The following is a 14163-nucleotide window of genomic DNA, read 5'->3' as shown; positions in this document are numbered from 1 at the left end:
AACGAGATTAATTACGGTAAATAGATTATCTTGCCAGATGAGAACTTCTGGTTCAAATGGCCACGGGGTTGTCACATTTTGGCATATTTTCATTCCACCTTATCTTTCTCTCTTTATAGAGTCTCTCTCTCTCTCTCTCTCTCTCTCTCTTGTTCTCCCTCTCTCCATCTTTCTATCAATCTATTAGTATATTATCTGTCTATTTATCTATCATTATCTATACCTATCTCAATTTATGCATTTATTCTTTCAGCAGTTTCAAATTTGTTGACTCAACTTTGATGTTACTGTAGTTGTTATTATGGTTGTTGTTGTTCTTAAGTGTTAAAAAAAAGTTTCAACAATAACAGCTTACAACGGTAGACCATGAAGTAATAATGTCATTTAACCAATACTAATTGGATGTAGAAGAGAATACCATGCTTTACCACATCTGTCATTAGACTTATTGATAATCCCGCACATGTCACATATTGATATAATTTTCGTAACTATGTACCACAGAATTGTGAAAAAGAAAATGATCCGTGCAAAGGGCTAAACATGGATTCTGAATCTATCAGATATCCTTCACAGACCATCTCTAATTTGTTTGTATCTTATGCGCATGTGCATGTAGTGATAGGAATGATGCTGACACAAATACGCTTACATGCACACATGAAAAACAATCGAAGCTTTTCAAAAGACTCAAATAAGTACAAAGTAATGCGAGTCGTGCTGTGCGGTGTAAAGTCATTTTCTTAATATCCATCAGTAAAATAACCATTCCCTTGCAGGGAAATAGTGGGTAATGCTTGGTTCAATAATTGCATATTCATGATAAAAGCAAATTCACACATTAAATCTCCTTCTAACTATACAACAGCTATTGCAGCAGTTCATTCGTAGATGATGACCTATCAAGTATCACAAAACATTTTTTTTTACTATTAACAGATTGTTATATAAAATGGTCTCAGATTCAAGATAAAGATAGAGACATAAAACACACACACACACACACACACACACACACAAACAAAACAAACATGTAGGCCTATTATGACATGACTTCAGAATAGCAGCATGCCAGTGACAACAAACATCCCTGAAAAATCGTGATATTTTGTCAAAGTGTACACTGACGTGCGTAATGAATCCCGAACGGAAATCAAAATCATAAATCAACATTATAACAAATTGTTAACGTTCTTCTGAGCTTCCCTCTCTGAGCCCCCTCTTTTTCTTTCCTTCTCTCCCTCCCTCTCCTCTCCTCTCTCTCTCTCTCTCTCTCTCTCTCTCTCTCTCATATGCATTATTTTGCGACTACAATAATCATTTTACACTCCGAGTTCATAGTTAAATGCCATGCAATTCTGTTCTCATGTGAAAAATGATCGCACTATTATCATGAATAATGAGATGTCACAAAACATTAACGGCTGCAAAATTCTGCCGCCCGGTTGTTAACCTTTACTAATAAGTTTGATTCCATTCTTTGCCATTCTTTACACTGGTTACATGTAGGAAAAAAAAAAGGATTATCTTCAAGATTATGTTATAAGTACATCATTCAGGTCATTCTTTTTCCCCCACATATCTACATGACTCTGTTCCCAAACTGCCAAATACAATCCGACACGAAGTCTATAGTTTCCTTAACAGATGCATTGTTACTCCAAACACCCAGAGTAAAACATAGATGGGGTGATCGTGCTTTCTCCGTTATGGGACCAAAATTGTGGAATCAGTTACCTATTCAGTTAAGGCAACTGCCATCTACAGAAACATTCAAATCCAAACTTAAAACGAGGTATCTGTTTCTCTCACACTGCGGATTATAATTGCAGTCTATAATGTTCGGAACAATATTGTATACTTTGATATGTGTTTCTTGTTTGTCATTTTCTTCTCTGCTGTCATGTTTGAACTAGTATTGTATAGACTTATTTTATCTTTTCTATCTTTTCATTTTTTAAGTACCATGAGCATCGAAAGGTGCTCATGGTACCTTGTCACCCTGATGGTTTTTGAAGCGATAGAACGAGCTTTACTTGTCTAAATAAATCTGCACTTTGTTTGGATCGCGTATTGCACGCAATCACAACGAAATAAGAGATGCATGAACAATAACAAACAGTGTACAGGTCCTTTTTTCATCTTTGTTGTAGCACTATAATTGTTCATTGCATCTAGTTCGCTTGTCTTTCTCTCTCTCTCTGTGCGTTAGTGAGTGTTATTCTGTTGTTCTTTTTTTTTTTCATTTGCATTAACTTTCCATTTCAATAGTTGGCGATACAACTGCAGAATAGGCCTAGGGAAAATAATCAATAATAATAGTAATAATAATAATAATAATGATAATAATAATAATAATAATAATAATAATAATAATAATAATAACTGACACTCGGCATTCCATAAACGAGACACATACTCTACTGGTCTCTATTGGTCATAGGTCCATGGACTGATAGTAGGTAATCTAATATATTTCAGCGTAGATTGTTGACTAAAGTTCATTTCGACGACAATGGCTTTTGAGCTGTATTCTTAGGCTTTTCCGGACTTGTTTTCAAACGACAAACAGGCAGCCTTAACTCTCTTCAAACCTGCAAACAAAAAAGAGAAAAATCATATATTTATGATCAGTGGACAAACATTACGAATGTGAACTTTGAAACATAAAACGACTACTGGATAAGACTCAAAGATAGCCCTGCCAGACTGATGTAGTGTATTCGATTATTACTGTGTATGATCCTAGTATCGGTATTCTGGTTACATAGATATCTGTAACAAGAAAAAGAATTCTGACGAAAATAGCATTTGGAATGTTGGAAATAATTATATGATCAGGATAATGATAATGATGATAAGAACATAAGGATTAGAATACTGATGATGATGATAATAACATTAACCATGATAATCTTATAACAATATTCAAATTAATGAAGCTCAGGAAAAAAAAAATATATATATATATATATATACATGTAATACAGTTGTATCTGGATTTTCTTTGTACTTGGCAACTATGCATGATAACGATGGTGCAATAAGATAAAGCAGAAGAGTACATCATATAAAGTACACTATCAGGTCCCAGCCATTAGTGATGATGAAGTAAATAAAATGACACAAAGTATTGTTTTAGGGCATATAATGTTTCTTCTTTGTTTTGATTAAGTTTATAATACCGTGCAGTTAGTATAGTGTTATTTCATTATATTAAATCATATAATCTTAGTACTTTATTTCATACAAATCACACCCAATCAACATTGATCAATGCGAAAAAGTGTACAATCATTCATATACTCATACGCATACAAATGTGTATTATAATATACATGATAATATTACACATATACCTGTGTAATATACTGCATAAGATATATAAATATATCTATATATGATATGCTATATTTATATATTATGTGATTTATACATGTACTTATATAAATTGTGTCAAAAAATACAATCGTATTTCAGCAGTAAAAACTTTCAACATGACTAAAACTCAGGGTCTAAAAATATAACGTCTTTCCTATACTTTGGAAAAAAAAAAAAAAAAACAAACTCATTCAGAGTTTGTTCCCGAAGTGATAGCCACAGAGAAATGTGGATCATTGTAAAGCATGTCATGGTTCTGTTTTTAGCACTTGGATGCTTTTGGAACTATATAATTAATGCGTGAACACAATGGACAGAACTTGGAGGGAAGGGAATCCTGTCATGCTTTACAAAAATCCTAATTAAATAATTTCTCCTTGACCACTGAAGCAAATCAGACGTAATTTTCTGTATCAGATATGCGTAATAAATTATATTTTCAAACCCTGAAATTGTATTTAGACAGATTCACTATTTTTAAAGTAATAGTTGGGGAGGATCCCGTTGTATTTTCTTTGTGTGTGTGTGTGGGGGGGGGGGGGTGGGCATCATCAGTATAGGGAATCTACCTTTCAGGACCCTTGGGAGGAGTTTGACATGAAGCACCCTCCCCCCCCCCCCCCCATCTTGGAAAACATTTACCACTGTGGACCTTCCCTATTATCAAAGCTGTGTTCTTCTTTCTTTTCTTTTCTTTATTATTTCTCACACTGCAAAAAGTCCGGTGTTAAATATGAAACACCGAGCTGGTGTAAATTTACGGTGCTCATTTTTGGTGTTAAATTAACACCCCCTGTTGTCACTTCAATGTATGAAACTTTTTTTGAATATTTACTAAGTACTGTTTTTCTTGTTGATTTTAAACTTTAACAAGACGATCAAGAACTTTCCGATAAAGTACTTGATTTTTTTAAAAAGGTGTGAAAACATTTTTACCACAGTAACACCAGTTGGTGTGGTCTCCTATTGAAGCTGGGCTGGTGTTATACCATTGACATTAACACCAGTAATATCATATCAACACCATGTGGTGCCATTGTTGAATTAACACCAACGCAGTGTCAAAATATCACCAGCTATAGTGTCAAATCAACACCACAAAGTGCCAGGTGAACACTTTTCAACACCATCACAAAATACATTCTACACCTGTCGGTGTGGTCCCCTATCGACACTTGGTCGGTGTTAGATTTAACACCCATGGTGTTAAATCTAACACCGATGATTTTGCAGTGCATGTTCATTGGATTTCAAGGGGAAAAACAAAGTGACACATTACCCTCCACCAGTTGATACTTGGGTACGGCGAAGACAATTCTGAACCAGCCGTGCTCATCATAGAAAAAGCCTGCCCCTGGAGGAACGACCACGCCCTGGTCCAGGAAGTGTTCCGCCAGTCGCATTTCCTCCTCAGGTGTGGGCGTCGACATAAACTGGGCGTGTCATTATGAGGGGTTAAAACATTTTGCGGGGGGGGGGAGAAGTAGGTGAGGAGGGGTGTGAGAGATGGAAGAGAAAAAAATGTAAACGGAGATGGCAATGAAAATTAAATGCACGAGAAACAGTAATGTAAAATCAAAAACAGGTAAAAAGTGGAAATACAGAGAGGACATAAGAAAGAGTCGACAAAGAAGAAGTTCAACAGAGAAAAGAACAAGGCATTGTGTCAAAAATGATCCAAAAAAAAAAAAGAGAGAAGAGAAAAGAGACATGAAGAAAATGAGAAGATAGTCATTAGATTATGTTGCTATTTTAGTTTTATTAATAAGAATTATATCACTTGAAATGTAAAGCTTAAATCAGTACACCAAGAATACCTTTCGTAAATCCAGCCAGATGAACAGCCCCGCAGATGGCTTTACATAGGGCACGTCCATCTCATCCAACGTTGCCATGGTGATCTCAGCATGCTCCTTGAGTGTATCGAGGTTGGATTGTAGGCAGACATTGTGGAGCCAGTCTAGAAGATCAGGAAGCGAGACGGACAGCGATCACATTATCGGTTACAGTTCGATCACTGTAACGAAGGTTCGTTAATAATCCGAAAACTGTAATAAGGTTCGTTATTCCGAAGATTATTCGTTAATCCAAAACTGAAATAAGAATCGTTATTCGGAAGGTTTATTAATCAAAAAGAAAAAAAAAATGAAATAAGTTTCGTTATTCCGAAGGTTCGTTAATCCGGAAATGATAAAAGGTTCGATATTTTGAAGGTTGGTTCATCCGAAAAAGTAATACGGTACGTAATTCTAATCTCATGCAAATACACTGCTACATTACCAGATTACTGAAATATAATATGAGCCTTCTGTGTCATCAGCCTTGTTCAGCGTATTCTTTTTTTTTCTTTTTTTTTTTTAGAGTATTAGCTTATCTGCTCAAGGACCACAATCAATTCCACAAATATAAACATGGCACTATCGAAATATACACATGGGGTGAAAGTATTGTCAAGGATCGCCCCGCCCCTTTTTTCTTTTTTAAAGTTCCAACACAATGAAGATGCTATACCGCGATCTTCTAGAAGCTTAGCTGCTGCTTCCTGGTTGTAGCTAGGCACGGCATGGAAATCCGCCAGGCCGGCCACTCCCCGAAAGACGTCGTTGTTCCATGTGTACAGCGCAGCAACAGGTGAACCAGGCATTCCAAAGTCCTACACGAACGCGACATGTGAAAAATAATTCTTTACGAATTCTAAATTGCTGACATTTTTTGCAGGCATTTCACCAGAATTTTACTACACTAAATATCTTAACAAACAGGTTTGACAAAGGAATGATTACAGCAAATTTTACATCGTAGAATCATATGGAAGCGATGTTGTATCATTAATCAGTTACTTACTAATGATTTCTTGTGCTTGCTTCTATAGAGCTAGCAACAGTTTTGAGCGAGTTCATAATCAGTTCATATCATATCCACTACCTCGTCACCGCTATAGACTGACCTTGCTGAATCCCCACATAACGTGAGTTCGTTGAATGTCTGGGATCTCTTCCGGGTCAAACCCCAGTGCGCTCGAGTTTGGTACGGACTGATCGTAAATACAACAGAGGTAGATTTCGTCTATAACGCAGTGAAGTTCGTGTCTGAGCAAAGGAAAATTAAAATCGAAACAAATGTTCTCTTCTCTATCCACAGTGTCGACCTAAACAAAATATGGTTTCAAAGTAAACTTAAGTAATGATAAATCCACTGATCGGAATGTAGAATTTCACCTCTTTATATTCACAGTGTGCAGTTTGATCGTAATAACATGCAGTGGGTATCAAAATGTGAAGAAAGTACAGAGAAGTATATTACAGCCGTAACAACTAGATACAAGGAAATGATATGCGATATAAGCATACGTTTTCTAGAAGTTTTGGAAATATATTAAAGTTCAATTATTGTGTTGCTTTCATATTGGGGGGGGGGGGAAGGGTAAAACGATTATCTTTTTTTTTTTTTTTTGGGGGGGGGGGGGAGATTGAAATAAACCAAGATTATAAGCTTTTCGACTATGACCGAAGATGAGAGTTCCCACGATTCGATGATTCAAAAAGATAAGCCTTTCACCTTTCTTTGTTGTTTTTTTTTCCTTCAGAACAGGATTTGATTCGCATTCTTCGCAATGTCGTTATCAATATCGTTATTATAGTCTGCAAGAAGATATGTTTGACAGTGGAGGACCGAACCGTACAAATTTGTACCTCTTGCAAAACTCCATGTAGGTTAAGACTTGTTCCTTGGTGTACACAATGCCGAGTGGATTGTTTGGATTGACGAGAAAAAGTGCTTTGACTTTGTGTCCCTGTTCAGAATGAATAAAAGACAAATTTAAAATTTGAATGAGTATTTGACTAATTTAATAGAGAAGACATTTGCAAGATGAAAAAAAAAATAAGAACAAAAGTTCAATCCACAAAGCAAGATGTGTTTAACTAGAAGAACGATAAAAAGAAAATATGAAGCGAATTCCACAAAATTTCATTTTCTTCTAAAATGTATACCCTCGACTCATTCATTCATTCATTCATTCATTCATTCATTCATTCATTTTATTCATTTATTTTTGTATCACCGATATTTATTACTAATAATCTTTAAGGGTAGTGTCGTTCTTCCTGATTTCTAAAAGAAGTAAGTCAAGTGCGCATTCATTATGTTGACTGCTTATCTTTTTTTATATTATAATTGTGGTTGTCCAGGAAAAAGCAGAATTTAAAAAGAGAAGAATTAAAAGGTAAGTGAAAGGATCAGGCATTCATCATGAAAATACCGCGCATTTAAGGAGTCGCCGCATAGCTGCTTGTAAAGTTGTATACCTTTTCCTGAGCTTCACGCAGCGTCTCCTCGAGTAGATCAACGGTGAGCTCGAACGGTTCACTGCCATCTCGGCCGGCCTGTGGTTTAGAGTAAGTCACTCGTATTAAAATCATTCATTCATTCATTCTTTCTTTCTTTCTTTCTTTCTTTCTTTCTTTCATTCATTCATTCATTCAATATTATTCTTATTCACTTATTCATTTTTTCATCTATTCATTCATCAATTAGTCATTAATTCATTCATTTATGCAATTTATGCATTCATCCATGCATTCCTCCAGGCATTCATCGACGTATTCATTCATTCATTCATTCATTCATTCATTCATTCATTCATCTATCTATCCATGTGTCTATCCATTCATTAGTTTGTTCGTTGCTCATATCATTAACTCTTTCCTCTCTTCAGACCTGCCTTCATTAAATCATTCATTAAGTTAGTATTTGATGGGGCGAAATTGATAGCTGTATCAATAATCAGCACTATTAGCAATGAACCGAGAGTGATGAGGCATACGGGCAGTGACTACTTCATAAGTTACTGATTCACGAACCTAAAGTTTGCATGGATGTAGGAACAATTTTTGAATGACATAAAGAAAGAAAATTAATAATCTGCAACTAATAATCACGACATGGGCTGCTGTGACGTGGTTTCTTCATAAAGAACTTGACGGACGGAATAATCAATTTGTTTGTTATGATATTAAAGAGAAAAGAGACAAAAAAAGCAATTAAGAAATTAAATCGTAAAGTTTTATGACGACATCTTATCAACTGTACTTCTTCACATCAATGTTAATCGTCGTGTTTTAATGAATGCTTAGCTTTGCTATCATTCATCATTAAATCAAATAAATATGCAGAATATCCCTTGTAATTGGGATAACATTCATCATTGGCTATCGGGCTGAAACTCGCTATAGTCTAGTGGTGTGATGCCTGTCTACTTTTTACTATCATTAAATCAAGGATATTTTTCTAAAACACTGTATAATCGGTGCTCATAAACTGAAATGAAGGGCAGTTTTTTTAATCAGTTGCAACAGATAAGCACACAAACATGCTGAAACAAACACATAAATAATCGAATGTATATAATATAATGATATATTCATCACTGTTCATATAGGCCTACGCACAAAATGATGTATGTAATGTATGTGTTTGTATATAAATTATGATTAGAATTGTGTATCTTACAATTAAAGAGAGGATGTATCTACGAATAGATGACTGGTAGTTAAAGTACAGGGATACCATTCATTGAATAACGAGGGAGAAACAGGGTGAAAGTGTAGCCAAATCGAATCTATAGGCCTAATTAAAGACAGCAAGGGAGAGAAAAGAGTACGAGAGAAATATATATATATCTATATATTCACCACACACAGCAGGTATACCCCAACGCCTTAAGCCCTTGAAAAAGACCGATAACTCGGTCGAAAGCTTGGGAGAATTAAAGGCAAAGTGAACATAAACATACTGCAACGTCTGCCAGCAGTCATTCCTCCGTTAGCTCTCTCTCTCTCTCTCTCTCTCTCTCTCTGTATATGTTATTATATATATATATATATATATATATATGTATATATATATATATATATATATATATACATATATATATAGATATATGTGTGTGTGTGTGTGTGTGTGTGTGTGTGTGTGTGTGTGTGTGTAAATATAATACTGTACATAATTCCGACAGACGAAGAAAGAAAAGCGCCACACCTTGCTACTGAGATGAACAGGGTACGTGTGAACGTTGGAGACAAAGGAGAGGTCACGTGGTATGGCGCCGTACATCGGTGAAGGGGTCAAAATAGTGTCTTTATACCATGAGAGAGAGAGAGAGAGAAATATATAAACATCGATGTATATATACCCCGACATACATCTCAACAAACGGTCCATCCCAATTATTTTCTTTCATTCTTAATTCATTTCATTTCATTTTCAACAAAAATATATTGTGTACAAAGCATATCATACTAATCAAAACTATCCAAAAAAAATATCCATAATGTGTCACTGTGTTGAATCATTGGTATGTAATAATAGCTTTATTGCATAAATTGTGTAAATTCATAATGGTTGTGAATGATAACAATAATGGGAGTAATGGCAATTTAACTATTTGCATTGGAGGTTGAAATAATCACTGCAATAAAAACTGAAATATCTAAGACAAGTTTCACACTGAGCATTACCTGTAAGTTATGTTAACTTACGAACCATTTCACAGATCACCTTTGTAAAGGCGGAGACCAAAGAAGACACTATACACAAAACTGGAAATGTTCGTCATTTCGAAGATTCGTTAGAAATACAGAATACGCAAAATTTACTGTACCTTGGACGTTTTTTATCCGAAAATGAAATATTATAACACGGTATTTTTCATTTACAGAAGAATGTGTTTGCTTTGTTTTCGTGGATAAAGCAAACTCTATTTATTTTCGGATAAACGAACCCTTTTTCATCTTCGGCAGAATAAACCTTTTTCTTTTTACGGATTAGAATAATCTATTCATTTTAAGATAACCAAATCTTCATTCATTGACGGATTAACGAAATTTTAGAGAAAAACTAATCCTTCGGAATAACGGATCTTTATTCGGAATGGCTAGCTATAACCCATAATACAAGGCAAAATATTTATCTCATTTATATATTACCATTATGATATGTCTATCCTTGCAAAAAAGAGACATTACTATAGCCCACTGGATATTGATTTTTGTTTCATTTTTTTTTTTATCTAACCGTTTCTGAAAGAACAGCTACCTCTCTTATTTGTGTGTTATGTGACAATCACTCACCTCCGTCGTCACAGAGAACAAATGCCGCCAAGCTTATGAGTGCCGTCACGCCGTTCACTATCAGAACCTACATAGGGAAAGACCGTCAGATATACAGTGTGTGTGTTTGTTTGTTTGTTTGTTTGTTTTTCATTGTTATAATATCTTTGAAATGTCGATATGTGATCACGTGACTCGTTGGCCTTCTGCATAGACTCTTTATATTTGGGAGAGGAAGAGAAAGAGATTTTGGTGTGTGAATGTGTGTATGAGTGTGCGTGTGTGTGTGTGTGTGTGCGTGTGTGTGTGTGTGTGTGTGCGCGCGTGTATCAAAAAAAGTGTGTGTGTGTGTGTGTGTGTGCCCGCCCGCGCGCAGGCAGAGAGAGATGGTGAGGAGGGTTACTACCTGTAGAAGGACACTGATCTTATTCATCACAAAAATGATCCCTGCATCATGAGCAATGTAAATTTCTTTACCAACGAATGGTGGTTATACTGTTATTTTCATTTACCTTTTCCATACACATTCAAGTGAATGTTAATGCTCAAGTAAAAATTACGGACGCACCATCTTTGGGTCTAGAGGTTGTTTGGCGCCAGTTTGTTCTGTGAGAAAGCCCGCCACCGCCTCGCGTAGTCTCCACAAACACGGCTTCTCCGTGTACGGTAGCATCCACTCATCCCACTTCATGAAACCCGGCTGGTTGAGCTGCACGGTAGCAATGCATTATGGGTCAGTTTAAAAATCTGCTTTCAGTGATTTAGTCTACACCTGAACGTGAGGAGTTTTATCGCAAAACGAGCTGACAACAATAAGTTGAGTTCTTTGCGATTGAAGCGGCTAAAACAGCAAAGAAAATCTGAAGATAAATTTACTTTAGAATTTTAACAAGTGCGATAAAACCAATCAAGTGATTCTCCATAGACATACATTTTAAGAATTTAAAAGAAGATGAAAGATAATTATGTAGTACAAGAAAACCTCAGTGTCTTTCGTGTTTTATATCCACAGACGAACTCATTTTACTCTAGTCCAGAAGTGTGGAAGGGGTATTCATCTGCTGAACTCAACTCAGAGGTTCTCAAAGACAACGGTTTTCCTTCAGGAATTTCATTTTTGTTTTTTGTTTTTGTTTTTCAAGCTACTCAGAAAGACATGAAAGACGCAGATATTAATGACAGTCCTCCTTTAGAAGAAAGCGTCAGTATAACCTCCATTTAATTCGGCCACATACTTATTACAGTCACCGTATAATCATCGCCATCAATCAATCACTGCCATAAACTCGATCAACGGTATGCCCAGAATATCGTGACTGTCATCATCGTCGTCACCATCATCAACATCAAACTAACGATCACCATCATTCAAGCCTCATTACCTTCTCAATGATCACCGGTGAGAGGCTGGTGTTCTGTGCCGTACTAAAATTGATGATACCCTGTGTGCCATCAGAGAAATATGAGAAAAAGACGTAAATTGGAGTAAGAATGACAGACAGTAATGACAATGATGATAATAGTAATAAAAATAAAAATAATGATAATGATAATAATGATAATAATAATGATAATGATAATAATGATGATAATTATTATCATTATTATTATTATCATTATTATTATTATTATTATTATTATTATTATTAATTTTGTTATTATAATTATTATTATTATTATTATTATTATTATTATTATTATTATTATTATTATTATTATTATTATTATTATTATCATTATTATTATCATTATTACATAACAAGAACAAGAACAACAATAATAACACTCATCATCATCATCATTGTAATGATGATAATAATAACAAATAACATTTACATGTCACTTCAATACGGGCGTTTCTAAGCACATTAATACGATACAGAGAAATTGGATCAAAATGCAGAATACAGGACCTAATTACGAACATTTTGTGATATAAATATTGTGATATGCTATGACCAACAAATTAATAGTATTCACTTACTACGGGCGTTTCAAAGCGCATTAATACAACACAGAGAAATTGAATTGAAATACAGAATACAGAGCCTGCATGAACATTGTGATATGCATATATATATATATATATATATATATATATATATATATATATATATATATATAAATATATATGTGTGTGTGTGTGTGTGTGTGTGTGTGCGTGTGTGTGTGTGTGTGTGTGTGTGTGAGTGTGTGTGTGTGTGTGTGTATGTAATAATGACCAACAAATATTTAATGAATTCATACGAGTGATTGAATGAATATGTTATTAGCGTTAATCATAACCATCTCGAACGCCGCAAACACTCATTTTTAGCAGACACGATATTGCTTTACCCAATGAGTCCTAAGGGTAGCATTTGCCACGAAGACTATAATATTTATGTTGTTCGCTTTAATTCGCAATTTTGAATTCGAGTGCGTTTTCTTAAGGGAGTTGTCAATTTTCAGTTCACCTACACAAAGTCAGCAGGAATTGCTAAAAAAATATCATGGCAAATAAAAAGGTAAGATTGAATTGTCTATATATACAACCGATTTCAATACTTGACCCCAGTTTGTGTGTTGTGATAAAATGTTGTATCACAACACGCAAATTGATGCTTTGGACAGACCTCAAACGAATTTGATAGCAATAGAAATCTCACGCATTATTTCCGCAACAAGGGCTAATACAGGCCCGACCATGACAATCTCTCATTCTACAACACATAACAAACACAGGTTATGTTGTCCATTCATTAAAAGTGTTATCAGACAACAGGAGTCGCAAGAAACCGATCTATAAAAGCAGTTTTTATTGAGCTCGTCTTCGACTGCCGACGAGTGACAGAGACTTGTCAATGTCTTTTCCAAGAATTCATTGAGCTATGTTTAGGCTAAAAGCGTGGTGTCGGAATCCAATGCAAGTTGTCGCATTTCCCAGAAAAACCGGGACTCCACTGGACTAACCGAAGTAAACATATATGTTGCTGCGTTACGAGACTTTTATAATCAATAAGCATTATTAACCATTAGCAATTTGTGAGCTGATGACGATTTATTTTTTTTTTCACTTCAGTTTTCTCCCCTTTTTACATGAAGCTCATCGTAGTTTCGTTAAGCGAGCATCTTTGAGTTGTCTTTATAAGGATAATTTGCAGCAAGTCGTCTATTATTATTATTAATGACAAATCAAGTGTTGTATCAAATATACGTACAACCATCCATAAGTATGAGAAAAATGATTGGTAATCTTTGAGAACATGATAAGTAAACTATAAAGCCCTATATTTTGATGTCACCAAGCTAGGTATTACAACAGTATGAGCAAACTATGATACGCTATAAGGCCGCGCGCCTCACCTTTGGATTATCGGTCAGGTGGAAAGGATTTTGGCCAGCCCTGACCAGTAAGTCCACCAGAATTGTCTTGACATTCACATAGCGCTCGGCTCGGCTGGAAAGGTACGAATTCTCGCTCGCCATTTTGCTCGACTGGTGTCCAAGGAAATGTACTGCCCTGTACATTCACGTAGGGAAGACAGAAAATAAAAGAATATTTGTAGTACTTGTTCACTGTATATGCCCTGTTCCGAAGACACGGGACGATACTGGAGGGATAAATCTAAATCAATGTTTGCACAGCTTTGAACCTTTGGACCGGTGATCATCACTTCCGATTAAAACGTTA

General features: G+C 35.3%; 1 protein-coding gene across 1 annotated transcript; it reads right to left on the bottom strand.

The window, feature by feature from the left end:
* Positions 1–2535: 2535 nt before the first annotated feature.
* LOC140236315 (1-aminocyclopropane-1-carboxylate synthase-like protein 1) lies at positions 2536–13958 on the bottom strand. The gene is made up of 12 exons (XM_072316267.1): positions 13836–13958; positions 11873–11932; positions 11059–11199; positions 10512–10578; positions 9421–9518; positions 7689–7766; positions 7074–7174; positions 6329–6470; positions 5893–6034; positions 5199–5341; positions 4661–4814; positions 2536–2594 (listed from the first exon to the last, which is right to left on the bottom strand). Exons 1-12 carry the CDS (start codon positions 13956–13958, stop codon positions 2536–2538), a joined length of 1308 nt encoding a protein of 435 aa, XP_072172368.1.
* Positions 13959–14163: the final 205 nt, after the last annotated feature.

The sequence above is a fragment of the Diadema setosum genome, chromosome 12 (assembly GCF_964275005.1).
Source record: "Diadema setosum chromosome 12, eeDiaSeto1, whole genome shotgun sequence".
Taxonomy (NCBI): Eukaryota; Metazoa; Echinodermata; class Echinoidea; order Diadematoida; family Diadematidae; genus Diadema; species Diadema setosum.
The sequence above is the reverse complement of the archived record's forward strand: the minus strand, read 5'-3'. Positions and strand labels throughout refer to the sequence as shown.

What these genes read in the sequence shown, in the direction of transcription:
- LOC140236315 (XM_072316267.1), bottom strand. Translation starts at nt 13,958, where the DNA reads ATGGCGAGCGAGAATTCGTACCTTTCCAGCCGAGCCGAGCGCTATGTG. An exon ending in ACCTGACCGATAATCCAAAG is followed by an intron (nt 11,933 to 13,835) that starts GTGAGGCGCGCG and finishes GATGGCACACAG; the next exon opens with GGTATCATCAATTTTAGTAC. An exon ending in TTATGTGGGGATTCAGCAAG is followed by an intron (nt 6,035 to 6,328) that starts GTCAGTCTATAG and finishes GCGTTCGTGTAG; the next exon opens with GACTTTGGAATGCCTGGTTC.